This window comes from Perissodus microlepis, chromosome 22 (genome assembly GCF_051167445.1).
Source record: "Perissodus microlepis isolate ML-2025 ecotype Zambia chromosome 22, ASM5116744v1, whole genome shotgun sequence".
Taxonomy (NCBI): Eukaryota; Metazoa; Chordata; class Actinopteri; order Cichliformes; family Cichlidae; genus Perissodus; species Perissodus microlepis.
Window position 1 is genome coordinate 7024013 of NC_140481.1, and position 26305 is coordinate 7050317.

Genomic DNA, 26305 nt, shown 5'->3' on the forward strand with positions numbered 1-26305 from the left:
GGAATTAAGATCTGGTGAATTTGGTAGTCAGCTTGGAAAACAGTCAGCCCATGTACAATGATGATGTGCAAACAAGATAAGATGACAGCGTGACATTCCGTTTATTCCGAAACAGTCCTGCTAACCTATAAACATGAACATGTGCTTACAATACACCAAAACCAACAGTTTATGATTAGGTGTGCTAAGGGGTGTTAACTCAATATTGGTCTCTGGTGACAGAAGATGGTATAGCATTGTGTGTAGAAAACACTCACTTGGCCACACTAAGCATGTGCAAGTGTGACACCTACAAGTTTATGGTCACAGTTGTAATTGGTTTTAAATATTTAGTGATGTAAAAGGCGTTGTGGTATTGCACTTTTCAGTTAAAGTTATAAGGATGCAATTGGATGGCATCGCCACAAGGAGGAAGTAGCTGTGACTGCAATAGGCCATTGCAACGCTCTGTACCTCAGATGAGGCAGAGCCTGCAGACCAAACACAATTCATGTTTCCTGTCTCTACTTTTATGTATAAGAACAGGTTAGTAGTTTGAGTTGGCTAACTGTGATGCACAAGGCAATAAACTTTTTTCTGTCTTAGTTTAAAGGCCACAAATGTCATGAGAAAGTTTGTTTTCATTGAAAGAAACCGAACTCTCCTGCCATTTGCGATGGAAGCCGCAATTCCACTTGTAGTCTAAAGAGGTAGCGGGTCTTATTACACATTTTATTTTGTGGCAAATGTAGCTCCTAGACACACCTCTTCTATCCTGACATTACTGGTATGTTGACAGCTGATAAAGGCGGTTTCAACATAATCTAGTTTTTATTCTTTATGTTGTTATATGTATATAGTCTGATGTAACTGTTTTTTGGGCAATTGTGGAATGTTTGTTTATTGTTTACAAATGTAATATATTGTTGAATCTGTTAAGATATAAAGAACTTACAACGGTAATAATGAGCAGGTTAATCGCAGTGTTGAGATTACTGCACAGAGATATTGTTGATGCTGGACAGCAGTAGAATTTAGTTACAGATTTTTTGTAAATAAGGACACTGATATACAACAATTATTTTGTAGATTTATACTTGTGAGGAAAACAAGGTGATCAAATGGGTTTAACATGTAAACCAGATTCAAAGTTATGTTTTTTGCTAGAAGAGGAATGTTTATACGAACGGAAAAGAATGGTGGGAAATTCTGTTAATAAACAGACGAGGAAGAGCCTGCAGACCAAACGCTACTCATGTCTCCTGCCTCTACTTTTCTGTATAAAAACAGACCCCATTGAAGGCCTGTAACACAAGCACTAAGCTAAGGGTAACTTGATAACCTACAATACTTAGTCTTGAGTCCCCCCCGACTGCTTTAAATGTTGCGAAGAAACTGGGAAACGGGTGCAGCGAATTATTGAAACATGTACAAACTTAAATAGTGGTGAAGCAGTAACACAGTTGTTTATTGTTCCACTTTCACAAATAAAGAATCACTTTTTTGTGCAAAAATACTATATAATGCATCTCAAACAATATTTTTATGAAATATTCATTTTTGTGAAATAAAATTTAATAAATTGGAACAAATGATATTGTTTCATGATTGGCTGCTAATAACAAACAGCATAAAATAAAAATTTAAAGGGCACATAAAATGCTACACATTTAGAGCCTAAATTACACCATTGAGCCCAGCTCTCAAAAACTGACATAGATTTAACACTGTCTGTGAAGCTGGATTTAAGAAATAAGTGCTTAAAGTCAAAGTTTTACAAACATGTTTAGGTGACATTCTGTCAGCTCAGAATGGCATCATCATGTGGTTGGAGGGGGGTAATAGTACATTAATTTATGCTAGTTAACTAAGGAAAACTAAAACTAAAGTCAGTTTAAGGAGATAAAATTTGGGCTGTCCCTAGCTGCAACAATTAGTTTTATGTTAAGAAACAAAGGTTATACTGTTCACGTTCACTCCCGTTCACTCTGGTCTCGTTAGCAGTAAGTTGCTGTTCAATGGCTATCTGCACTCAAACTCAAATCCAGCTGTTAGCCGTGATATACTAGCTTTTCTTCCAAACACAACTAAACAGTTTACAACATCACAGGTTATTAAATGCGTATCAGGTGCGGATCTAGAGAAATTTTGGCATGGAAATCAAAAGGGGTGGCAAAATCAAAGCCTTTTTTTTTTTTACATATAAGCAGGTGTTACATCCTGTAATGTGCATTACATATGGTTAAAATACATCAAATGCAGTAAGTATACAAGCTTCATATAAGTATAGTCTATAACTTTATTTTCTTTAGCCCAGATAATTAAACATTTCACTAACATAAAACGTGAATTTTTATGTACTATATAGCCTTATAATAATTATAATAAATGTAGTAGAGTAAAGTATGTAGCCCAATATGTATAAAATCAAGAAATCTACACATCATGAGGGGGTTCATTTACAAATACAAGTCTAACTACAATTTCACACTCTTTTTTTATTTGAAATAAGGCTTCTTCTCAGGCTTAGGTTTCTTCTGCAGCTTTGTGGAAGTGATGTGTGATACCACTGATTTCCTTTCCGATTTACTGACTTACTGATCCAATGCTGATACTTTGTACAAAATCTTAATGTGTTATTGTATTTCAAATTATATCTTCATAATGATTACAGGACATCAGACTACTTGTTCTTATTGTTTAATCATGAAGAATTGTCATATAGAAATAAAAAACCTGAAGTTGTCAGTTAGCTATTAGAACACATATATCGTGTCATTTAATATGTATATGCTTGCCTGGACATTTCATCAAAAACATTCAACATTCACACTTTCCCTCATTCATAGTAGTGCTCTGCTACACTACAAATTTTGGTGTCGATCCAATACCAAGAAAATACAGGGCCAGTATTGCAGATATCCATCCAAGGCATTCCCAGATTCATGCCCGAACCACCTCAACTGGCTCCTTACGATGTGGAGGAGCAGCAGCGCTTCTCTGAGCCCTTCCCGGATGGCTAAACTTCTCACCCCATCTCTTAGGGAGAGGCCAGCCACCCTTCGAAGGCAGCCCATTTCCGCCGCTTGTAGGCGCAATCTTTTTCTTTTGATCACTACCCACAGCTCGTGACCGTAGGGGGTAGGGACGTAGATCAATTTTTAGAACATAACTCCCACGATGAATGAGGGAACACTGTATGTGATACTAATTATGAAATATCATTCTGGACTATTTTTGATTTTACCTTGATATTTCACCTTTAGAAATGTTTTTTGTCTTGTCTTGTTTGGTATTCTTATTTTCAGAATACAGTCTCACATATGTGGATTTACAGTTATTTTTTCACTGACTACTGTATTAATACAACTGACCTGAAATCACTCAAAAAACCTAAAAACCAAGTAGGGAAAAAGTGATATATTTTTATGTAAAAACCACAGACATGTTTACTGAATTACTTTCACAACTTGAAATGCAAATATAAAGAAATAAAAACCTATGCACAAATTTTGTAAACAATAAAGTTATATACAACAATTTCCCTAAAAATGCAGCCACTGCATCTGGCAATCACAAACCAAGGCAGCCAGTATATCACTGATGCAGAACGAAAACAGCAGAGCAGTGGGTGCCAACGACCAACTGCCAGACAACAGCCGGTGTCAGCACAGCCCCTCCCAAGAACCCTCAATGTCTATATGCATTTAAAATTTAAAGGTGGGCACAGACAAACAGCCACAGCTCCTATACCCTATACAAAATGTATTTCCCGGAAGAGTTAGTGAAACAAAATGATCAGCTGTCTTATTGTGTCTTGTGATACACTTACATACTCTTTATTGCACAAGGTAGTAACAATCGATATTGTTGCATCTGTCCATCATCAGCTGTTTATTTTTGTTTTTTTCTTCTGACCAGCTTTCTGCGCCACCTTTTCAACATCCTAATAATGATTACCACACAGTTTGTATGTGCAAAAATGAAATACATTCTTTGTAATTAAAAGCAGATTAAGTCTGATTTAAAGAATAATTAGTGGATCAACACAAGGCTGCTTAAAAAGTGTGGACGGGCAATAGAGAATTTAAGAATATTTTCTTATTACAACTAGTAGTTTTCAGTTTACTTTTAGCTAACTATCATAATCTTGATGCCTACTCAAAAGAAACCCTTATCCATCTATCCATCGTCTTCAGCTCTTATGTAGTTGAGTGTAGTGGAGAGGAAGCTCAATGCTATTTCCACTGTCACTGGAAGAAGGTACACCCTAGTCTCAGGACAGACAACTTTTCACACTCACATTAACATCTATGGTCCATCTATGGACTCCTCTAAAGATAAAAACACTGAAGCACAAAATAAATTACGTTAATAATGAATTAAGCTTTACTGTAAACATTGGATTTAAAAAAGAGGAAGGAGAAACAAAGGAAAAAAATTAATGTCCTTTATACAATGTGATTTTCTGTATTTTGTGTAGCTGCTGAATGAGATTATATTCATATGTTCCTGGATGATATCCAGTTCCAAAATTTTGCTCTTTGATTTTTTCAAAGTAATGGCCCCAGTTTCCATTGCTGTCTGCTCCAAACCCAAAGACACTGACCTGGACAAAAAAAAAAAGTAAATACATAAGAAATAAATAATGAAAGTTAAATTTCAATATGTCATATAATTTCAGCTTTGTCACAAGAGCTAACTGAACTAACTACAAAGAACAGAGGCCCCCAACCCCCGACGGCAGCCTCAGACTCGCAGAGCTCAATACCTTTTTGCTCAGTTGGAATCTCACCAACAAACTGGATCACCTGCAGTTTGGTGGTGAGAATGTCTGACATCCTCACAAACCGGCCTCAGTCAGTCCGACTTGACCCTTCCCCACAGGGCTGCATTTTCAGCCCCTACTGTACAGTTATCATTGTACACCAACCCATCCAAACAACGTCATCATCAAGCATGCCGATGACACCACTTTGGTTGGGCTCATGTGTGTTGGAGATGAGACCGCATACAGGGAGGAGGTAGAGAACTTGTCCCACTGGTGTTCAGAAAATCATCTGAAGATGAACGTCCTTAACCCTTTAAGACCTACCATAGAACCAAGTCCACCAGAGCTTATCTTTATATTTTTACATTCTGTAGCAAACACGGCAAAGCGTGTTTCTGGAATATTATGTTTTTGTTGCTGCAAATGCTTTTTATGCAATTTTTGCAAAGCTATATGTAGAAGGAAACCGTGACATAGGGCAAGCTGATGACATAAGATGTAAGTACAACTCCTCCGGTTTCATATGCAAAAAAAGTTATTGCGCTAGCTTACGTGGTTCCAGTTCTACAGTGATTTAAAAATAGTTATGCAAAATGGAGCGCGCCCACTCCAACGGGTTTTAAAGGGTTAAAGGAAAAGAACTCACAAAGCACAGAGAGGTCCTCACCCCTCTGATTAAAAACACAGAACGGCTGGAATCTGTCCCCAACCTCAGGTTTCTGGGCACCCACATCTCTGCTGATCTCACCTGGACCCAATACACCAATACCCTGGTAAAGAAGGCCTAACAGTAGGAGAGCATGCTCTTCATTGAGGGCTACAATTGAGAACAGGAAGGTTGCACAGAGTGATTAACACTGTCAAAAAAGAATCATTGGCTGCCTTCTGGCACACCAGGATGCCAATAACAACAACCTTTATTTGTCACATACAGAGTATAGAGTACAACATGTAGTGAAATGTTTGTGTCCGAGGTGCGGACAAGCTGCAGACGTAGCTGCGCTATTTTACAGCTTGGTTTTTGTTTTGTTTTTTTAGCATGTGGGGTCTAGCCAGGACCATTACTGGGAATCAAACTAGCGACTCCCGTTCCAAAGGCAATAACCCCCTACCCACACCTCACCAATCTGAGCCACATTCTTGATTTTTAGTTCACAAAGACTTCTCATAACCACTAACTACTCCTGAAACTTTGAAGGTTTTAGCTCTTTATACAGTGAAGTTACAGGAGGATAAAAAAAAAATTATTATCAGGTAAAATGTCCTTCGTTTGTTAAAATAATCCCGTCCGATACCACGTGAGAATAATAAATATAACATTTTCTGTTGTAACCCTCAAACTGAATGGTAATGCAATGACACTCATTTTCACTTTATCACAAAACTAAAACATCACTACTTCCACGTCTAATTTTCTGTAATGGAGGCGGAGTAAACTGGATCAGCACTCCGTGCTAAGCGAATGCTCGCAACGCAGAAGGAACAAATATTGTTAGTGATACCTATCTTGGCACAACACTGATCCTGCCACAATTTGTTCCTCCGGTCACTTAAATTACACAATTGAAAGCATATGTGTATTGTTTGTGTATTTATACACAAGCACTCATATATATTCAAATAATTTAAAAAAATGTTCATTTACCTGTTACTACCACACACCAAATCCAGTCATTGGTACTTCCTGACTTGTGTAGCCACTGGGTAACAAAAGCTCAACACTGCCCCTAGCATCCTGGAGCACTTCTGTTGTGCTTTGTACGTGTTTTGGAGTTTGTACGTGTTTTGGAGTTTGTACGTATTTTGGAGTTTGTATGTGCTTTGTCTCTACGAGCCACCGTAAATATACTTTTATTTATTCACTCCACATAAAATGTAATAAATAAATTATATAATACAAAAAACAACTACATTTCAACTTTTAACCATTTAAATTTTAAGCTTTTTCCTTTTAAACAAGTTTAAAGTGGAACAAGACAAAACACTGAAAAAAACCACAACACAATTAAATATAAATATGAAAAAATATGAAAACAAAAAGAAGATGCACATTCTCTGACATATGGGCCTGCATGACTAAACTTTCTGAATCCTTTATCGTCCGCAACTGAAAATAGTTGTGGATGATCACTATACCTTTCTAATGTGACGTTGTTTTCCCTGGCTCTCTTTCTCTCTCTCTCTCTCCCTCCCGCTCTGTTCCTGTGCTACTGCGAGCGTAACTACCTCCCCCCTCTTCCCAGCGCAAAGCACAAGGCTTGCGTGCGGAGTGAAGCGTATGGGCTCAAAATGTGGTCATAAATATTTTGTACTTGTAAATCGGTTTTCTACTTGTAAATCAGGATTTGTATGTGTAAAAAAAAATTTTGTGTGTGTAAAAAAGATTTGCATGTGTACAAAAAATTTGTGTGTGCGTAAATAAGATTTGTATGTGTAAAAAAAATTTGTGTGTGCGTAAAAAAGATTTGTATGTGTAAAAAAAATTTGTATGTGTAAAAAAGATTTGTGTGCGTAAAAAAGATTTGTGTGTGGACTTAGCCAAAAAAAAACCCTGCAAGTTACAAGTACGAATTTTGACCCTATTTTTCTTCCTTTCATCTGATTGGTCAATGTCACGTCAATCACAAATGTAACAATCCAATCAGAGAACAGATAGGTTTGGCTGTCGGAGGGGAGCTTTTTTTGAACTGCAGGTCTTTGAAGGGAATAAATGCCCTTTTACATGCCAACCCAGCGTTTTCCTTCATCACCACGAAGGAAAACAGTCTGTGGTCATCCGAGTTTGGTGATTTTTATGTCACAGGTCTACGTGTTTAATATAGGGACTTCCACAGCCTTTTTAACAGCACTGCGGACCGCAGGGAGAGGGCAGTGTTTTGGAAATGACAGTCTTCATTACAAAGCTTTCTTCGTTATGAATTAGCATACATGTTTTTATTGAACATTTGAAGAACTAGCAAAAAAAACAAACTCTTGTAGAGGACATAAAGTCAGAGATAGAAACGACAAGGAGCAGGTGCATCTAGTACAGGTAGAGCTGCTGCAAAAACCCACAGAGCCCAGCAGCCAGCACAACAAATTCTGGATCCTTTGCTTTTAGTTAGCAGTTAGCATTAGCAGCACATCCTGCGTCCCATGTGAAAGGACTTTTATGCTGCGCACTGTGACTCACAGCAATGGTCCTGGGTCAGCCCTGACTTTGAGTTAAACTAATCCTAAAGTAATAATGGTATTTCTAACCACTGATATACCACAACTTTATCCTTTCAACAGCTGCTGAAAGTTAGGGGACCTAGCTGCTATCGGATATTTATATAGAGCTCCTCCAGCTTCAAACTGTATTACCCTTCAAGGACCTGCAGTTCAAAAAAGTGCCCCTCCGACAGCCAAACCTATCTGTTCTCTGATTGGATTGTTACATTTGTGATTGACATGACATTGACCAATCAGATGAAAGGAAGAAAAATAGGGTCAAAATTCGTACTTGTAACTTACAGGGTTTTTTTTTGGCTAAGTCCACACACAAATCTTTTTTAAGCACGCACAAATCTTTTTTACACATACAAATCTTTTTTACGCACACACAAATTTTTTTTACACGTACAAATCTTTTTTACGCACACACAAATTTTTTTTACACATACAAATCTTTTTTACACACACACAAATTTTTTTTTACACATACAAATCCTGATTTACAAGTACAAAATATTTATGACCACATTTTGAGCCCATAGAAGTGGGAAAAAAGTGCGAGAGAGAGAGAGAGAGAGAGAGAGAGGGTGAGAGAAAGAAAGAAAAAAAAACACGGCTCCCAATGAGGAGCCAGCTTGCGTCGTTCACTTCAAATATTCTCTAAGAGCCGTTTCATTTGCAACCGACACATGACTACTAAGTTGGCAACACTGTGATGATCTTCTAAAACAAAGGGGGGCCTAGCAAAAAAAGTTTGGGAACCACTGCTATAAGGATTTACTATACATGTGTTGGGAAAGTCAGCATCACAGTATACTTTGTTTAATTTAAAACAGGAGAAAGAGGTGAACAGCGCATTATCATTCTTACTCTTTGGTCTTTGTAAATTTTGATTAAACAACAATAGCACACATCGCGTGTATGCTATTGCTATTTATTGTGGTTTAACCTGTCAAGGACAAAAACAAAAAAATTCTGCATCAAAGCTTGAAATCATAGCTTTCCTGGATTTCCTGGATTGGTGGCATGATAGTTAGTGCTGTTGCTTCACAGTAAGAAGGTCCTAGGTTCAAATCCACAATCTGGCTAGTTTGCAGTTGTTTCTCTCTGGGTATTCTGGTTTCCTCCCACAGTTAGAAGTCATGCAGTTATTAGAGTTAGGTTAATTGGTGATTCTAAATTACCCATGAATGTAAGTGGAAATGGTTGTTTGTCTCTATGTGATAGACTGGTGAGCTGTCCAGGGTGTACCCTGTCTCGTAACCTATCACTTCAGGGTTATTTCCCAGCCCCCCTGCAACCAGGATAAAGATAGGAGGATCGTAGTTGTTGTAGAGCCATTCACTTTTTATGGTAACCAGACTCTAGACTTTGTTGAACATTATGTAATATGAAGACAACATGTAGCATTTAAGTGACCAAGTTGTATTGGGGTAAAAGTTATTGAATCGCTTGATTGTTGAAATAAAATGACAAAATTGTGAAGGATTCAAATATTCCAAGAACTCGACTTACTTCATCTAAACATGTTTCAATCGCATTTTATGAACACAAAATGCACAGGTTTATTGAATATGAAAAAGTTGTGTTGATTTAACTCAGTTGTTTAAGTTTCTGCGAAAGCAAAACAATTGTGTGCAACCAATGTCCACTATTGAATTAAGTAAATCCAACATGGCCTTTTTTGTCAGTGTAGATCCAAAATAATGCAATCAAAGACGTAATGGACAAAAATAAAATTACAATTCTCTGGGGTTTTTTTTTTAGCATAGTTGGCAGTTATGGCATATGTACTTATTGCACAGCAGTCCTTATTGCTTCACTGGTATTTCTTTGACTTTTGGAATGTGATCCTACCTCATCACAAATCATCAAGCTGAAAGCCAAAGCCATGAAGCCAGTAGATGGATAAGCACCCTTCTTTTGCAACCAAACTTGATGAATGTGTTTCATGAAGGCCGGATTGAGGATCGTCACCTGGTAATTAAACATGGCCATTTATTCTGCGAATAATGCACAATATAATCTTTTAACTAAATTATATTTGATATATGAATATACAGTTTGTCATTTTTGTTAAAATATAGAATAATGTACTCACCAAATTCTTGTTGGCTAGGCTCTGTTTGTTTAAATCACCATTTTCTCTGTTGGAAATATGCTTTTACATTAATGGTATATATGCTAGAAAAGGAATTAATTAGCAATTATGTGATTAGAATCATTTAACGCTAGATTCCGATTGAAATGATAAATGCACACAATAATGAATTTGTTAAGCTTTTCACAACCCTAAATATTCAAGTGTACTAAATATATATTCTAAATACAAAAACATAAAAAGGTAACAGCAATGTATGAACTACCCAACGTTCTCGAGAAGCCACAAAAAATCCTCCATCTTGAATGGAAAAAACACAAGGTGAGTGGTGTGGTCCAATAAGCTAGCAGTCTCTGGATACATGACACGATGAGTTGTTTTGGTTCCAACATCCACTTCAAAGCCTCTGGTCGGCCCATAGTTCATTCTAAATTACACATATTTAACATCATGCAGTTAAATCATATTTTGTGAATAGAGTCAATACAACAGCATTAGGGGTGCAACGATACTCGTATCAATATTGAACCGTTCGATACAGTTCTTTCGGTTTGGTACGCATATGTATCGAACAATACAAAATTTTTAATTTATTTTATCAACTTTTCTTCTGACAATGCAGTCTGTGTTGAGAGCTCAGTGGATGAGATGAGATGAGATAGCCTTTATTTGTCAGTTGCAGGTCTTTTGCCCACAACCAAGATAACAGACCTTGCCGACCGTACATACAATACAAACATCACATTGGGGAGACAGGTCAGGCCAGGTAGCGAGGAAAAAAAACATCGAAATGTGTAACACAAAAGGATAATACAGGAATGCACAGGTATCAACACACCATAACACAATAAACACAGACAAGCAACATGGGAAAGTGTTCCAGTGTGTAAATCTGATTTGGGACCGCTGCAATCTTCGACTGCGCCTCCAGCTGACCCGATGTCCACATCATGGGGGAGGTAAGCGTTGGAGGTGGCATTGGATAGGGAGGGTGATGCGTCAGTGAGTGCTTATCAGTATCAGTATACAGGGAGTGCAGAATTATTAGGCAAGTTGTATTTTTGAGGAATAATTTTATTATTGAACAACAACCATGTTCTCAATGAACCCAAAAAACTCATTAATATCAAAGCTGAATGTTTTTGGAAGTAGTTTTTAGTTTGTTTTTAGTTTTAGCTATTTTAGGGGGATATCTGTGTGTGCAGGTGACTATTACTGTGCATAATTATTAGGCAACTTAACCAAAAACAAATATATACCCATTTCAATTATTTATTTTTACCAGTGAAACCAATATAACATCTCCACATTCACAAATATACATTTCTGACATTCAAAAACAAAACAAAAACAAATCAGCGACCAATATAGCCACCTTTCTTTGCAAGGACACTCAAAAGCCTGCCATCCATGGATTCTGTCAGTGTTTTGATTTGTTCACCATCAACATTGCGTGCAGCAGCAACCACAGCCTCCCAGACACTGTTCAGAGAGGTGTACCGTTTTCCCTCCTTGTAAATCTCACATTTGATGATGGACCACAGGTTCTCAATGGGGTTCAGATCAGGTGAACAAGGTGGCCATGTCATTAGTTTTTCTTCTTTTATACCCTTTCTTGCCAGCCACGCTGTGGAGTACTTGGACGTGTGTGATGGAGCATTGTCCTGCATGAAAATCATTTTTTTCTTGAAGGATGCAGACTTCTTCCTGTACCACTGCTTGAAGAAGGTGTCTTCCAGAAACTGGCAGTAGGACTGGGAGTTGAGCTTGACTCCATCCTCAACCCGAAAAGGCCCCACAAGCTCATCTTTGATGATACCAGCCCAAACCAGTACTCCACCTCCACCTTGCTGGCGTCTGAGTCGGACTGGAGCTCTCTGCCCTTTACCAATCCAGCCACGGGCCCATCCATCTGGCCCATCAAGACTCACTCTCATTTCATCAGTCCATAAAACCTTAGAAAAATCAGTCTTGAGATATTTCTTGGCCCAGTCTTGACGTTTCAGCTTGTGTGTCTTGTTCAGTGGTGGTCGTCTTTCAGCCTTTCTTACCTTGGCCATGTCTCTGAGTATTGCACACCTTGTGCTTTTGGGCACTCCAGTGATGTTGCAGCTCTGAAATATGGCCAAACTGGTGGCAAGTGGCATCTTGGCAGCTGCACGCTTGACTTTTCTCAGTTCATGGGCAGTTATTTTGCGCCTTGGTTTTTCCACACGCTTCTTGCAACCCTGTTGACTATTTTGAATGAAACGCTTGATTGTTCGATGATCACGCTTCAGAAGCTTTGCAATTTTGAGACTGCTGCATCCCCCTGCAAGATATCTCACTATTTTTGACTTTTCTGAGCCTGTCAAGTCCTTCTTTTGACCCATTTTGCCAAAGGAAAGGAAGTTGCCTAATAATTATGCACACCTGATATAGGGTGTTGATGTCATTAGACCACACCCCTTCTCATTACAGAGATGCACATCACCTAATATGCTTAATTGGTAGTAGGCTTTCGAGCCTATACAGCTTGGAGTAAGACAACATGCATGAAGAGGATGATGTGGACAAAATACTCATTTGCCTAATAATTCTGCACTCCCTGTATCTATATCATGGCTAAAGCACTTCTGGATGGATGCAAACTGCGTTCTGTTGCCCTGTACCTGTGACATGTGCAATGACAATAAAGTTGAATTCTATTCTATTCTATTCTATTCTATACCACACCTTTTATCTGTACCACTGACAGTTCATGTGCTGACAACCTTATGTTGCGTCCACACCTTCTCTGTCAACATTCTTTTCCTCAAAGCACAGCTGCTGCCATTAGATTGATGATGATTGTAAAAATAAAGACCTCACCTAAGCAGCTTATATCCAGTGACTCAACAAGTAAACAAAGTAGAATTGACAAAAATAATACCCTATTGCAAAATGTATAAACTCTTTCACCTAAGTTTAAAATTAAAAATCTGAAATTTCTTTAGAGGGAATTAATGTACACATCCAAGGCCAATTCAATGGCACTTTAAATGATTTACTCTAACTGCTATAATGGAAGGAGTACCAAAGGGCTGAAATGGTCAAATATATATACAAATATCAATAAAATGCTCCTCTGATATCTATAAAATTAACATTGAATGTCATGTATATTCTGCAAGCCTGAGATAACTCACACAGTTATCACACTAGTGATCAGCATCAGCCAACAGCAAATATCATAATGTGTACTTTATGCAAATATTTTCATCTCAAAAGCTTCAACTTAAGACAGTGGCTGAGGTGCGACAAAGGATCACTATTCTTGTACTAACTTTGTCTTTCTTTTCTTTTTTACGAGTAGTGTAATTGAATATTTATCTGTTATGCTTTAGATTAAAGACTATGGTTTGTTTATAACATTCTCTACTTACTTTTAGCTGTTTTGGCAGAAAGTGGTAGCTTTATTTATACAGCTTCTCTTACTTTTTGACTTGGTCATATGCGTTCTTTTAGCCTCATTGAATTTTCAGTTCTTTTTGCATATTTTTAACCCACAATGTTGTATAGGGTTTTTTTTAGTTAGAGTTTTTTAGAGATATGACCATATATGAGGGTGGAATTATTTTCAGCTAATGAGAAAGATCCTCTAGTAAGAATTATTCATAAAATGTTATGGTGCAAAGCGTGGACACAAATTTCAGCTAATTACTGCTGAGTAACAGGCTAATAGATTATATATTTATACGTATGTATGTATATTTGTGTGTGTGTATGTTTTGTGGGTTTACATAAAACATTTAAATTGTGTGCAACAGTTGTGTGGCAATTCACAAGTCAGACACAACCCCAATAACTGTTTGCACATAGTCCATAACCCCTCCCTCCCTCTCCTTTTGAAAAGTTCCTCTTTTGTTGATAGCTACATAGATAGCTTGATAGATGTATCATACAGGTTCTTCTTGACTCATATTCCTGCTTTTGTAATTTCATCTCTTTGCTGGTAAGACACCTTAAATTTACACTCTGTCTCATCTCACACTAATCTTGTACTGAACCTCCAGTCATTAAGTTTCCCAAATGTATTTTTCTCTCACTATATGTGTGTGTTTGTGTGTTTGTGTGTGTGTGTATACATATATATATATATATATATATATATATATACATTAGACATGATATATTAGACATGATATTTTAGGTTATTCATCAGCAATAGAGATAGGCTAATACAACAATGGCATAAGTAATTCATGCAAATACACCAACCGACAGACTCTGAAAGTATTTTAAGTTCTGTGTTTTCCTTTCTGTTGGCTGTCATGCTATTTGATTCAACTTTAGGCAACACACCGTGATGTGCTCATAATGTAGCAGCTGGTTTATGCTGGTAAATGCTATCTGTGCAAATACCATAAATAAAAGAGGACATTAAACCTTCTATGTTTATCTGATTTCTCTGCCTTCCAGTGCAGTGCTCTTAATATATTGCAAACTATAAATAATTTTAATTAAAGAGTTATCATTTCTGTTACTGTTTTCTTAAAGGCTTAGTGCTAATTTTCACATTCACTCACATTGTATTTGTTCACAGATTGGAACTCCATCAAGATGTATTTCAAAAGGGGAAAATTCAGAGTGCATATTTCTCCACTACTGAGTATCACAGCAATTGTTTTGGTCTCCATCCTTTTATGGAATTTATCTGGATATACCTTCTGTCATCAGGAGTCAAGACTTTGTTCCTGTCACAAATGTCTAACAGACAGTGATCCTTGGTTTAATGACATCATTAGTGAATCTCCTAAACCTTTAATGTCACAGAAACATAAACCCTCGGAGGAAGATTTCAACTGGTGGAAGGTAAATAATGAAAACATATTACAATAAACCTTTGTCCCATTGTGGCCATGTTAAATTTATTTTAACTGCCCATCCCTTGTTTATTTTATGACACCTGTGTTTACTGGTACAGCAAGAGCAGTATATTCAAGTCTGTGCTACCTCCACCCAAAAAACCAACACAAATATTCCTCCGTAGTTTAGCTACGGATTAGATAAGTTTAAAAAACCTTGTTTTATACTTATCTTTTTTTCTTTTATGTATACTCAACTCTTTATCCTTGCAACCCGTATTTCTAACTGGCTGAAGAATTGTAAAATACAATTACTTATATTGATATCTTTAAAATGACAAAAGAAAAAAAAAAGAAGTTTCACCACTCATCTGAGAAGCTTCTTCAGTTCTAAGAGCAACTGGTGGAGAGTCCCAGATTTTAACCCTATTGGAAGTATCCAATTGGAGGGATAATAGGTACTTTGTATCAAACCAGTGATTTATGACCCGCCGTCAAATGATGTATGACAGAAGAAGTAATAAAGGAAGTAATAAAGGTTTACGACAGTTATAATTTTTATGAATATCATAAAATTATATAATAAACAATATAAATAATCATATGACCAAAAATATATCATCATGGAAGTATGGTGATGTAATAGGATGATGAATAGGATGTTTGGATGTTAAAGCCAAAAGGTTTACTTTTTTGACAAAAAAATTACATCCTTTTTAGACAACTGTTTTTGGGGACCCGTGCGTGTGTGTGTGTGTGTGTGTGTGTGTGTGTGTGCGTGCGTTTGTGTGTGTAAAAACGTGTTAAAAGGATCTCTTCACAGCCCCCTCACCCAGTTTTCAATTGGAGATGCTCCATGTTTCAGTCATAACTGAAGAGTCCATGCCTGGAAATGGCTTGCATTACCTGGATTTAATTGACACACAACTGAGTTTAAGATTGAAAATAATGAACAGTGATGGCTCTGATCTGGCCCCTGATGTCCTGGTTGTTGTACTTTTGAAACGGTGCCGGTGCTTAAACCGGTGCTTAAAGAATGAAGAACACACACTTTGTCCAAAAACCTCTCATGTTTAGCTGTTTTTTTGTAAAAAGATAATAATGTTAGCCTTTTCTGCAGCTATAGGGCATATATGGTATCACTCTTGGCAGGAAGCAGTGCTTAAACAATGGGAAAACACAAACTTTGTCCAAAAACCTCTCATGTTTAGCTGTTTTCCACTTTTTCTTTGGTCATTTTAGCCTTTTTGGCCAGGGTGAAGTTAGTATCTGCCATCAAACAAGAAGACAGCTGCATGTAACTACGACAGTGTTTGCTAGTTCACCTTACATGCATTAATTTAATAACGTGGTTAGCCTACTCAACGTAAATTACACACGAGCAACATTAAGCTACTCACGCAGAGAAGAACACTGTTGCTGCCATCACCATCCGTCATCATTTCTGCTACACTGGCAGGGCTAGGGGCCAGGACTCACCTCTTCGGGTTCTTGGGGGATGTTGCAAACTCCGGGTCCGATAACAGGCACCTCACCCGCAGTAGATGTGCACGGTGTGAGGTCTCGCAGCAAGCTATCAAATACGGTGCATTTCTCTGATTTTAAAAAAACGCTATGCGTCGCCAAGTGTTTCATCAGATTCAAGGAGTTACCTCCTTGGAACAGTACCTTAAAGCACTGTTGCAGGCTGCTGAGTTTGTATCTTTTGCTGTGAAGTACAGCCAGACTTTTGACCGCTTCGCCTTGGGCGTTTTTAATCTGTAGCTCTGCTCTAAAAGAACGTACGTACCTGGGCCCGCCTACTATGCTTGCAAAGGTAAAATGATTGCTAGAATCCAAAGTGTATGACATCTCAGTAAAAAAAAAGCACCGAAATGAAGCACCGAAATGTGCACTGCTTTTCGGTCTGGTTACTACCGTTTATGTCAGAAGTATTTTTTGTCTGTTAAAAACATTCAATTCAAGACTCATTCATCCAAAAAACTCATTAATAGCAAAGCTGAATGGTTTTGGAAGTAGTTTTTAGTTTGTTTTTAGTTTTAGCTATTTTAGGGGGATATCTGTGTGTGCAGGTGACTATTACTGTGCATAATTATTAGGCAACTTAACCAAAAACAAATATATACCCATTTCAATTATTTATTTTTACCAGTGAAACCAATATAACATCTCCACATTCACAAATATACATTTCTGACATTCAAAAACAAAACAAAAACAAATCAGCGACCAATATAGCCACCTTTCTTTGCAAGGACACTCAAAAGCCTGCCATCCATGGATTCTGTCAGTGTTTTGATCTGTTCACCATCAACATTGCGTGCAGCAGCAACCACAGCCTCCCAGACACTGTTCAGAGAGGTGTACTGTTTTCCCTCCTTGTAAATCTCACATTTGATGATGGACCACAGGTTCTCAATGGGGTTCAGATCAGGTGAACAAGGAGGCCATGTCATTAGTTTTTCTTCTTTTATACCCTTTCTTGCCAGCTACGCTGTGGAGCACTTGGACGCGTGTGATGGAGCATTGTCCTGCATGAAAATCATGTTTTTCTTGAAGGATGCAGACTTCTTCCTGTACCACTGCTTGAAGAAGGTGTCTTCCAGAAACTGGCAGTAGGACTGGGAGTTGAGCTTGACTCCATCCTCAACCCGAAAAGGCCCCACAAGCTCATCTTTGATGATACCAGCCCAAACCAGTACTCCACCTCCACCTTGCTGGCGTCTGAGTCGGACTGGAGCTCTCTGCCCTTTACCAATCCAGCCACGGGCCCATCCATCTGGCCCATCAAGACTCACTCTCATTTCATCAGTCCATAAAACCTTAGAAAAACCAGTCTTGAGATATTTCTTGGCCCAGTCTTGACCTTTCAGCTTGTGTGTCTTGTTCAGTGGTGGTCGTCTTTCAGCCTTTCTTACCTTGGCCATGTCTCTGAGTATTGCACACCTTGTGCTTTTGGGCACTCAAGTGATGTTGCAGCTCTGAAATATGGCCAAACTGGTGGCAAGTGGCATCTTGGCAGCTGCACGCTTGACTTTTCTCAGTTCATGGGCAGTTATTTTGCGCCTTGGTTTTTCCACACGCTTCTTGCGACCCTGTTGACTATTTTGAATGAAACGCTTGATTGTTCGATGATCACGCTTCAGAAGCTTTGCAATTTTGAGACTGCTGCATCCCTCTGCAAGATATCTCACTATTTTTGACTTTTCTGAGCCTGTCAAGTCCTTCTTTTGACCCATTTTGCCAAAGGAAAGGACGTTGCCTAATAATTATGCACACCTGATATAGGGTGTTGATGTCATTAGACCACACCCCTTCTCATTACAGCGATGCACATCACCTAATATGCTTAATTGGTAGTAGGCTTTCGAGCATATACAGCTTGGAGTAAGACAACATGCATGAAGAGGATGATGTGGACAAAATACTCATTTGCCTAATAATTCTGCACTCCCTGTATGTATGTGTGTGCGTGTCCATAGTTCAGCTGAGACAGTGTCCTTCGCCCCGCCAGGCTAAGTAAACAGTCTTCCAGCCAACCCAGGTGGCCTTGTAGGGAATGGGAAGGAACAGACTCAACACAGTCGTTATCAGGGAGTTTTTGTTCAGCTCCAGCCTTGAGCCCACAGCTGGCGCCGAAGGGGTAGCCGCATTATGATGGTGATTTTTCTTTTGCAAACAACTCATGAGAATTTCAAGCTGTTTTTAACACTCCGACACTGGTCTCTCAATCTCCCGTTAATAGCTGCGAGTTTCTCCATGATGTTATTAGCCGTCAATTCTGTGGTCTTGTCGCTCTTTTGCTCACATAGCAGATTCTGAGACCTCACGACCGCAGCCTACTGATCCGAGATGTAATCCAGCTTCCGCCCAGAGATGTTGTTCTGAGTTGATTCTTTCCTGATGTAATCCAACATACATACGCTCAGAGGTGTTATTCTGAGCATTCACTGCAGTCGTAAGCGCCTCCAAGCTCTTAACCATGTTGCCTTCAGTGAGCCCTTTCTGAGAAGTCGCACCTGTCGTTCCAATCCCAGCGGGCAGCCTTGTGGGGGTTTGAACAGCCGGTTCCGCTCTCCGATAAGCCAGGGCCAAGCCAGCTCCGATCAACAAGAACCCTGTTATCATGGTTCCGAATAGGTAGATATCTTCAGCGTCCTCGATCGACAGTCCCGCCAGGCACACAATCCTCTGCCACCCGTCCATCGTGTATCCCTCCAGGGCACTCGGGTTGTCCCGAGCCCAGACTTCTCGTTAAAGGGTGTCAATAGCATTCAGAGACCAGTTGATCAAATCCATAATTATCTTTTAGGTTTTAGACACAGACTGTGAGAGAGTGTTCCAGGGAAAGTAATGCAAAAAAGACACGAGACTAGACAAGGACATAAGAACTAGCAGGGAAGATAGGGGAGAGGAGAAAAAGTGTGTCCGCCTCCTCCGAGAGCCAAAGAAGTGGATCTGCGTTCGACTACTCCACCTAGGCTGCACTGTCGAGCGCAGATCCACTGAGCGCAGCGCAAGCTGGCAAGACAGAAGCTAAGCTCGTTGCAACATGGCAAATAATAATAATAATAATAATAATAAATTTTATTTATGAGCGCCTTTCAAGTCACCCAAGGACACTTTACAATAGGATAAAACACTTAGTAAAACAATGGCAGAATAAGAACAATAAAATAAAAGCACAAGATAAAATGAACAAACAGTGGATTCACAGTGAATATGCAGATTTGAACAGATGAGTTTTGAGTTGGGATTTAAACTGGGGGAGAGAACCAATATTTCTTATTTCAGGGGGCAGAGAGTTCCACAGCCTGGGAGCAGAGCAGCTGAAAGCTCTGCTTCCCATGGTGGTGAGGCGGAAGGAAGGTACAGTAAGCTGGATAGAAGAAGAAGAACGAAGTGAACGGGCAGAACAAGTGGTGGTTAACAGGTCAGAAAGGTAAGAAGGAGCGAGGTTATGAATGGCCTTGAAGGTGAGCAGAAGAAGTTTGAAAATTATCCGGAATTTCACAGGGAGCCAGTGAAGTTCCTGGAGAACAGGGGTGATGTGCTGGTAGGAGGGGGTTCTGGTGATAATGCGAGCAGCAGAGTTCTGAACCAGTTGAAGCTTATGAAGGGATTTTTGGGGGAGACCATGCAGAAGAGAATTGCAGTAGTCAATACGGGAGGTAACAAGACTATGTACAAGAATGGACGTAGACTGGGTGGAAAGAGAAGGAAGCAATCTGTTAATGTTACGTAGATGGAAGTAGGCAGAACGGGTGAGATTATTGATGTGAGATTTATAGGAAAGTGAACTGTCTAGGATGACACCAAGGCTCTTAACCTGAGGAGAAGGGAAAACTGTGGAGTTATCGATGGTGAGTGAGAAATGGTTTGCCTTCAAAAGGTTGGATTTGGTGCCAATAAGGAGGATCTCAGTTTTATCCTCATTGAGCTTTAGAAAATTAGAGGTAAACCAGGATTTTAACTCGGATAGACATTCTGTAAGGGAAGAAGGTGGGAAGGAGGAATCAGGTTTGCAAGAGAGATATAACTGGGTGTCATCAGCAAAACAGTGAAACTGAAGATCAAATTTGCGGAAGATGGTACCTAGAGGGAGAATGTATATTATAAAGAGAAGAGGGCCTAAAACTGAGCCTTGGGGTACACCAGAGGTGACGGGGAATAGACGAGAGCGGAATGATCTTAGTTGAATAAACTGGGAGCGGTCGAGGAGATATGATTGAAACCAGGCGAGGGGTATGTCAGAGATGCCGAGAGAGGAAAGTCTGCTTAGAAGGACAGAGTGAGAAATGGTGTCAAAGGCTGAGCTCAGATCTAAAAGGACGAGGATGGTGAGAAGACCAGAGTCAGCTCCGATTAGGAGATCGTTAGTGACTTTAAGTAGAGCAGTTTCGGTACTGTGACATGAGCGAAAACCAGATTGAAATCTCTCGTAGATGTTATTATTAACCAGGTGTAAATGAAGTTGAGCTGCAACCACTTTTTCAAGTATCTTAGAAATGAAGGGTAGATTGGAAATCGGACGGAGGTTGTTAAAGTTGTTAGGATCTAAAGAAGGTTTTTTCAGTATAGGAGTGACTAGAGCAGTCTTCAATAAGGAGGGAACGATACCGGTGGTGAGAGAAGAGTGAATGATAGCAGAAATGAGTGGGAGTAAAGAAGAGAGGCAGGATTTCACAAGCCCCGTGGGCATGGGGTCAAGATGACATGTGGCAGGCTTTGATTTACATATTAACTCGGAAATATCAGATAAATCAGGAAGATGAAAAGTGGAAAACGGCTCAAAAAGGAGAAAAGGTTCTGGAGAGGGCGTAGACACAACATTTGATCTGAGTTGCTGGTGGATGTTATTGATTTTCGTAGTCCAGAACAGCATCAAGGAGTTGCAGGTTTCAGAGGAATAGAAGTGCGGTGGTAAAGCGTTGGGGGGTTGAATTAGTTTGTTGAAAACTGAAAACAGAGTCCTTGCATTACCCTCATAAGAACTGATAATACCAGAGTAAAAGCTTTGTTTGGCCTTGTTAATGGAGTCTTTATACTGAAGTACGTGGTATTTATAGATTTCTGAATCAACAGTTAAACCAGATTTCTTATATTTACGCTCTAGCTGCCGAGCTTTGGCCTTCAGAGCTCGGAGGTCAGAGGTAAACCAGGGAGCAGAGCGAGCGAAGGAAACAGAGTGGGTTTTTACAGGAGCCAGAGAATCAAGGACAGTGCGTAGACAATTATTATAATATAACAACAAATCATCAGGAGTAGAATAGAAGTCCGGAATCTGAACATTGTCCAAACTGGTAGTGAGAATGTCCATATCAATGTTCTTGATGTTGCGGAACGAGATGAGACGGGTTGGCTTGGTAGAAGAGCAGCAGAGAGTGAGATTAAATGAAAGGAGGAAGTGGTCAGTTATGGGGATTTCAGTAGCAGAAAGATTCGAGGGAGTAAGACTAGAACAGCAGACCAAGTCCAGGGTGTGTCCTTTAGAGTGAGTGGGAAAGTCGATAAATTGTTTAAATTCAGAGCCTTCGAGACAGGAGGAAAAGTCTCTGGTGAGCAGAAGGTCATTATTGTCCATGTGAATGTTGAAATCTCCCACCAAGATCACATTTGGGGAGAGAGATGAAAGATGGGTTAGTAGATTAGCAAAGTCACTGAGGAAGACAGGGTTAGGTTTGGGGGGGCGGTATACAGTAGCTATGATGGTGGGAATGGGTCCAGTCAGCTCACATGCAAGGACCTCTAGAGAACTAAAGGTATCAACATTAACTGGCAGGACTTTCAAGTGCTGGCGAAAAAGGATCGCGAGACCACCCCCACGACCTGAGCGGCGGGGTTTAGAAAAGTAAACAAACCCCAGAGGAGCAGATTCGTTTAGCTGAGAAAAGTCATCAGGTTGTTGCCAGGTTTCAGTTAAGCAGAAAAAGTCAAACTTACGGTCAGATAGGAGGTCTTGGATGAGAGGTCCCTTACTTGTCAATGAACGAATGTTTAGAAGACCGAAGTTGAGTGGAGTATCTTCTTTTTTGCTAATCGCGGTGGGCGCCCTAGGCAGGTGGGCTAGAGATCGATGGTTGACAGCCCGATCAGGGTTCCTGCGAGGGCGGCGAGTAGCAGACCAGAACGATTTAGTTCCATTGGAGTTATGGAAAATCCTGCGGGACCCACGATGGATGTATCTCCGGCGAGGCTGGAAAGTGATGCCCGGGTGGTAGTGGAGCTCCGCCGGCGACGGGAGCGATAGCTGCCCGCGAAGGCGCAGGAGCTCAGCGGCTGTATAGCGGAGCAGTCCAGCCGTAGGATGGTAGACGAGCGTCAGGAGAATCCAAAATAGTGCCGACCAGCTCAGGAACATCTTGGTCCGCATCTTCGATTGTGTGGAGGAAAAGGAGCCGAGCCGGCCGGAGCAACGAACAGGTGGGCTAAAATAGCTCAAACAGTTAAGCTAGTGCAGCTCACTGAGAAGAAGACGTGAGAACACATTCAGCTGAAATAACAGAAGTTGAGGACAAGCGTTGCAAATCAATCCCTGGCAGAGATCGATCTGGTCCTGAGTGTGAATGTCCCTGTTCATTCAAATCTGAATCCAAATAATCCAATTAATCCAAATAAATCCAAATAATCGAAAAATGAACCGGTGAGTAGCGGCAGCCAGACGCGCCAGCGTTCACTCAAGCCGGATGTTGTCTCAAGAAATGAAACCTCCCCCACCCTCATTCAGATCTGGGCTTTGGAACTATTTTGGTCTTCATGTGAAGTATGACCCTGAAGGTAAGCGCGTCATGGACAAAAGTAAAACAGTATGTCGGATGTGCCACGCAATGCTCAATTACATGGGTGGGAACTACTGCGTTAGTGCAGTTTGCTCGTTAATGTGTTGACGCCGTCCAGCCCCACGCATGGGGCGATCCGCGGTAGCTCGTTAACGGAGATTTGCCGTGTTGTGGCGTTAACGTCATTTCAGATTAACGCTGACAGCACTAGTGGGAACACAATGAATATGACTGCACATTTACGCCGACATCATCCTAGTGCAAAGTCAAGTGGAAGCAGACAAAAACAACAAGCACGCATGCTACAAATTTTACCCGAGTCATTTAGACAGCCGTTAGCACCTGATATGTTTAATATGCTGCTGAGAGTATACCCCAGAAGAAGCGTATAGTATAGCTTTTATTTTGGAAAGAGCCATTTCTCTGTAATAAACTCTCTTTTCCAAAGATGAGTGATTTCTCGATCAGATAGATTTATTTTTTTATTACTGTCAAAGGATTTTTGCCTTTAAAGGTTTTATTATTCATATAATAATCAGCTAAGAGTGTTTATATTTCTGTTTGTACTCAACCAGCTGCATAGTTAACCGCTGGCTCTCTGCTCTATAACGGAAACTGTGTGCTGTCATATTATCTGTCAGCAACAGGAAACCGCCACCCAAGAGTAAGAAACGACCTTGTAGAGAACACAACGTTTTGAGAAGTCACACCTGCATGCTTGACTAGATAAGCATAGTATTTCCTTCTTTGTATGCTTCATGCTGTGTATAAATAAAGGCAGAGAGCTGCTGCAGGGTGTGAGTCTCTGTTGAGCTCTCACCCGTGCACGTTAAACTGCTGAAGTGTCTGAGTGTTATTTCATTATATCTGAGTGTTTGATAAAAGATTATCTCTAACAATTACTTTGTTGTTTCAGCAACATTAAATTTAAAAACTGTACTTTTGAGTTAAAATATATATTTATAATTTTAATAAATGACAAATTGAAAAAGCATGAACATTTTTTTGTATCGAAAAAATTTCGAACCGTGACACCAAAGTATCGAACCGAACCAAACCGTGAATTTTGTGTATCGTTGCACCCCTAAACAACATAATAGTCAACTCTAAGTAAAAGTGAATGTTTGATTGTATTCTATTTTACCTTATTACGAAATCATGCAAATCAATCAGAGGTCCATAACGTGATCCATTCAAATTACCAGAATTCCCCACTACAGCACAAATCCTGCAGCGATCAGGCCTGGGTTTTACATCTTCTGAAATGATCGGTAGCATCTCAAACACCTTCTCTACTGTTGCATTGAAGAAAGCGAAGTCGTATTTTTCCTGCTTTATTTTCTGACAGACATAACAGAGGAAAGTTAATAAAGTTAATGGAACTGGTAAACAGCAAGTTTTACACTTTTTTGTCAACATTGAATATATATATATATATATATATATAGATGGATATCTCACACGTTCCAAGTATGTGTTTTCCAGTGGCTCCAACAGTTGGAAAAATATAATGAAATGCAAAGTTAATCAACATTTGTTTTGTTTAGTGATCATTTAATTTACCTTCCACCAGAGGAAATCATTCTCTGACATGCAGTGTCTTCTTGGCAAAAAGGGTTCAGGAGATGCATCAATCTGTTCCCTAAGCCAAGGATCACCATCTCTTATACATTTGAGACAGGAACAAAAGCTTGACTTCCAGGGCCCAAAGGAGTAAACATATAAATTCCATGAAGGACTGAAAAACATAGGCATCACTGCGATGCACAGGAGTAGGGAAATTAGAACCCTGGATTTTTTCTGTCTGGAATTCATCTTTAATGAAGAACAATCTGTGGATTCAGTGAGTGGAGAAACATTCAGGTGAGTAAATCTAAGAATGTAGACAATGTTACAAAGAAGCCTACAACAAAACACTATCCACTGTTTCAAAAGCAACCTTGGTGACATAATCTGGGGATGGCATTGCCCTTGAGGACAAAGTATAATCATTTAAAAGACATTGCCTTTCTACTTAAATAGCATAACATGACACCCAGTAGAAAGGAAAACATTTTGGACAGTGTTTATTTAATATAACATAGAAAGACGCTTTGAAAATATTTTATAATTAGATTGGTTCTTATAGTGTTCTCTTCTGATCTATCAAACCACCAACATTCCACTTAGCAGATGACCTGCTCTACCTCCTAAAAACTAAATAATCCCATTAACCTGCTAAAGAATCAAACAGAAAGACACAATTCAGTCACACTATAATGCTAACATGTTTTTTAAATGTATATATTTAACAACATCTGAATAAGGTTTTTTTAAGAGGTTCTATAAAGCTTGTCATGAGTAATTAATAGTGTTAAATGTAATATATTTTCTCTTACCTTCAAAAGTAAAGGAAGTAGAAAGCAGGCAGAGAGCCTGTGAAAGATAGAATTGGTGAGCTACTATTCAACTAGTGGGGTTTTAGTTTTGGTTCTAGGAAAGCTGAATTGTTTGGGTTGTTCTCAGAATTGAGAAAAGAGGAAAAACCTGTCTGTTAACTGTGCAACAGCCAGTGTAGTATTACCTGGGAGGGTTTATTTATGATCTGTTTAACCCATGAAAACCATACATGGAAGGAAACCATGTATCCATGTCAGATTATTTTTGATATGAGCTTATGAATGTAGTACCATAAATAATGATAAGAAGAAGAAGAAGAATATCACATGATTTTATTTGTATTTATTATTATTATTATATTTCTTAATATTATATATAATTTAATGCTAGATGGGAAAATGAGTTTCATTCAGTTTCATTTTTGAAAATGATGAATGACTGTTATTATAATTATATTATTTTATTATTGTTTGCAGTAGTTCACCTGTGCTGAAGCTAATGTGGTCTACTCCTTTACCAATTCTAATTGGAGTCATTCATACCAGTCATCGCTTGTATAAAAATTGATGCTTTTTGAAATGTTTTAGAATGCCATTCAACCTCTATACACAAACCAGAGGGGAGGATTTGTTTGTTTTTTAATTTTTCATAGTACAAGATGATACTACATTATTAAGAAGGTACCAAAGATGGTATGCTACATTAATGGAGAGAAAACCTCCAGATTCAGACAGCCTTCATATGAGCAAGCACTTGGTAACAGTGGGAAGGAAAA

At 39.2% G+C, this 26305-nt stretch overlaps 1 protein-coding gene across 4 annotated transcripts; it reads right to left on the reverse strand.

Annotated features, from left to right (window-relative positions):
* Positions 1-1515: 1515 nt before the first annotated feature.
* On the reverse strand, positions 1516-25778 carry LOC146362503 (CMP-N-acetylneuraminate-beta-galactosamide-alpha-2,3-sialyltransferase 1-like). Of its 4 annotated transcripts, XM_084920189.1 has the most exons (7): positions 25530-25778; positions 24715-24983; positions 24296-24492; positions 10312-10473; positions 10047-10092; positions 9803-9922; positions 1516-4588 (listed from the first exon to the last, which is right to left on the reverse strand). In XM_084920189.1, exons 2-7 carry the CDS (start codon positions 24964-24966, stop codon positions 4421-4423), a joined length of 945 nt encoding a protein of 314 aa, XP_084776315.1. In that variant the 5' UTR covers positions 24967-24983; positions 25530-25778; the 3' UTR covers positions 1516-4420. The 4 variants fall into 4 exon arrangements, with proteins under 4 accessions (XP_084776315.1, XP_084776313.1, XP_084776314.1 ...); XM_084920187.1 differs by lacking the exon at positions 25530-25778 and having other exon boundaries at positions 24715-25521; XM_084920188.1 differs by lacking the exons at positions 1516-4588; positions 25530-25778 and having other exon boundaries at positions 8277-9922; positions 24715-25521.
* Between the last annotated feature and the right edge of the window lie 527 nt (positions 25779-26305).

Excerpts from the sequence above, each read along its gene's own strand:
- LOC146362503 (XM_084920187.1), bottom strand. The coding sequence starts at position 25,143 with ATGATTATACTTTGTCCTCAAGGGCAATGCCATCCCCAGATTATGTCA. Across the intron at positions 10,093-10,311 it reads TGGCTTCTCGAGAACGTTGG|AGAAAATGGTGATTTAAACA; the intron begins GTAGTTCATACA and ends TATTTCCAACAG. Across the intron at positions 9,923-10,046 it reads GCCTAGCCAACAAGAATTTG|GTGACGATCCTCAATCCGGC; the intron begins GTGAGTACATTA and ends TTTAATTACCAG.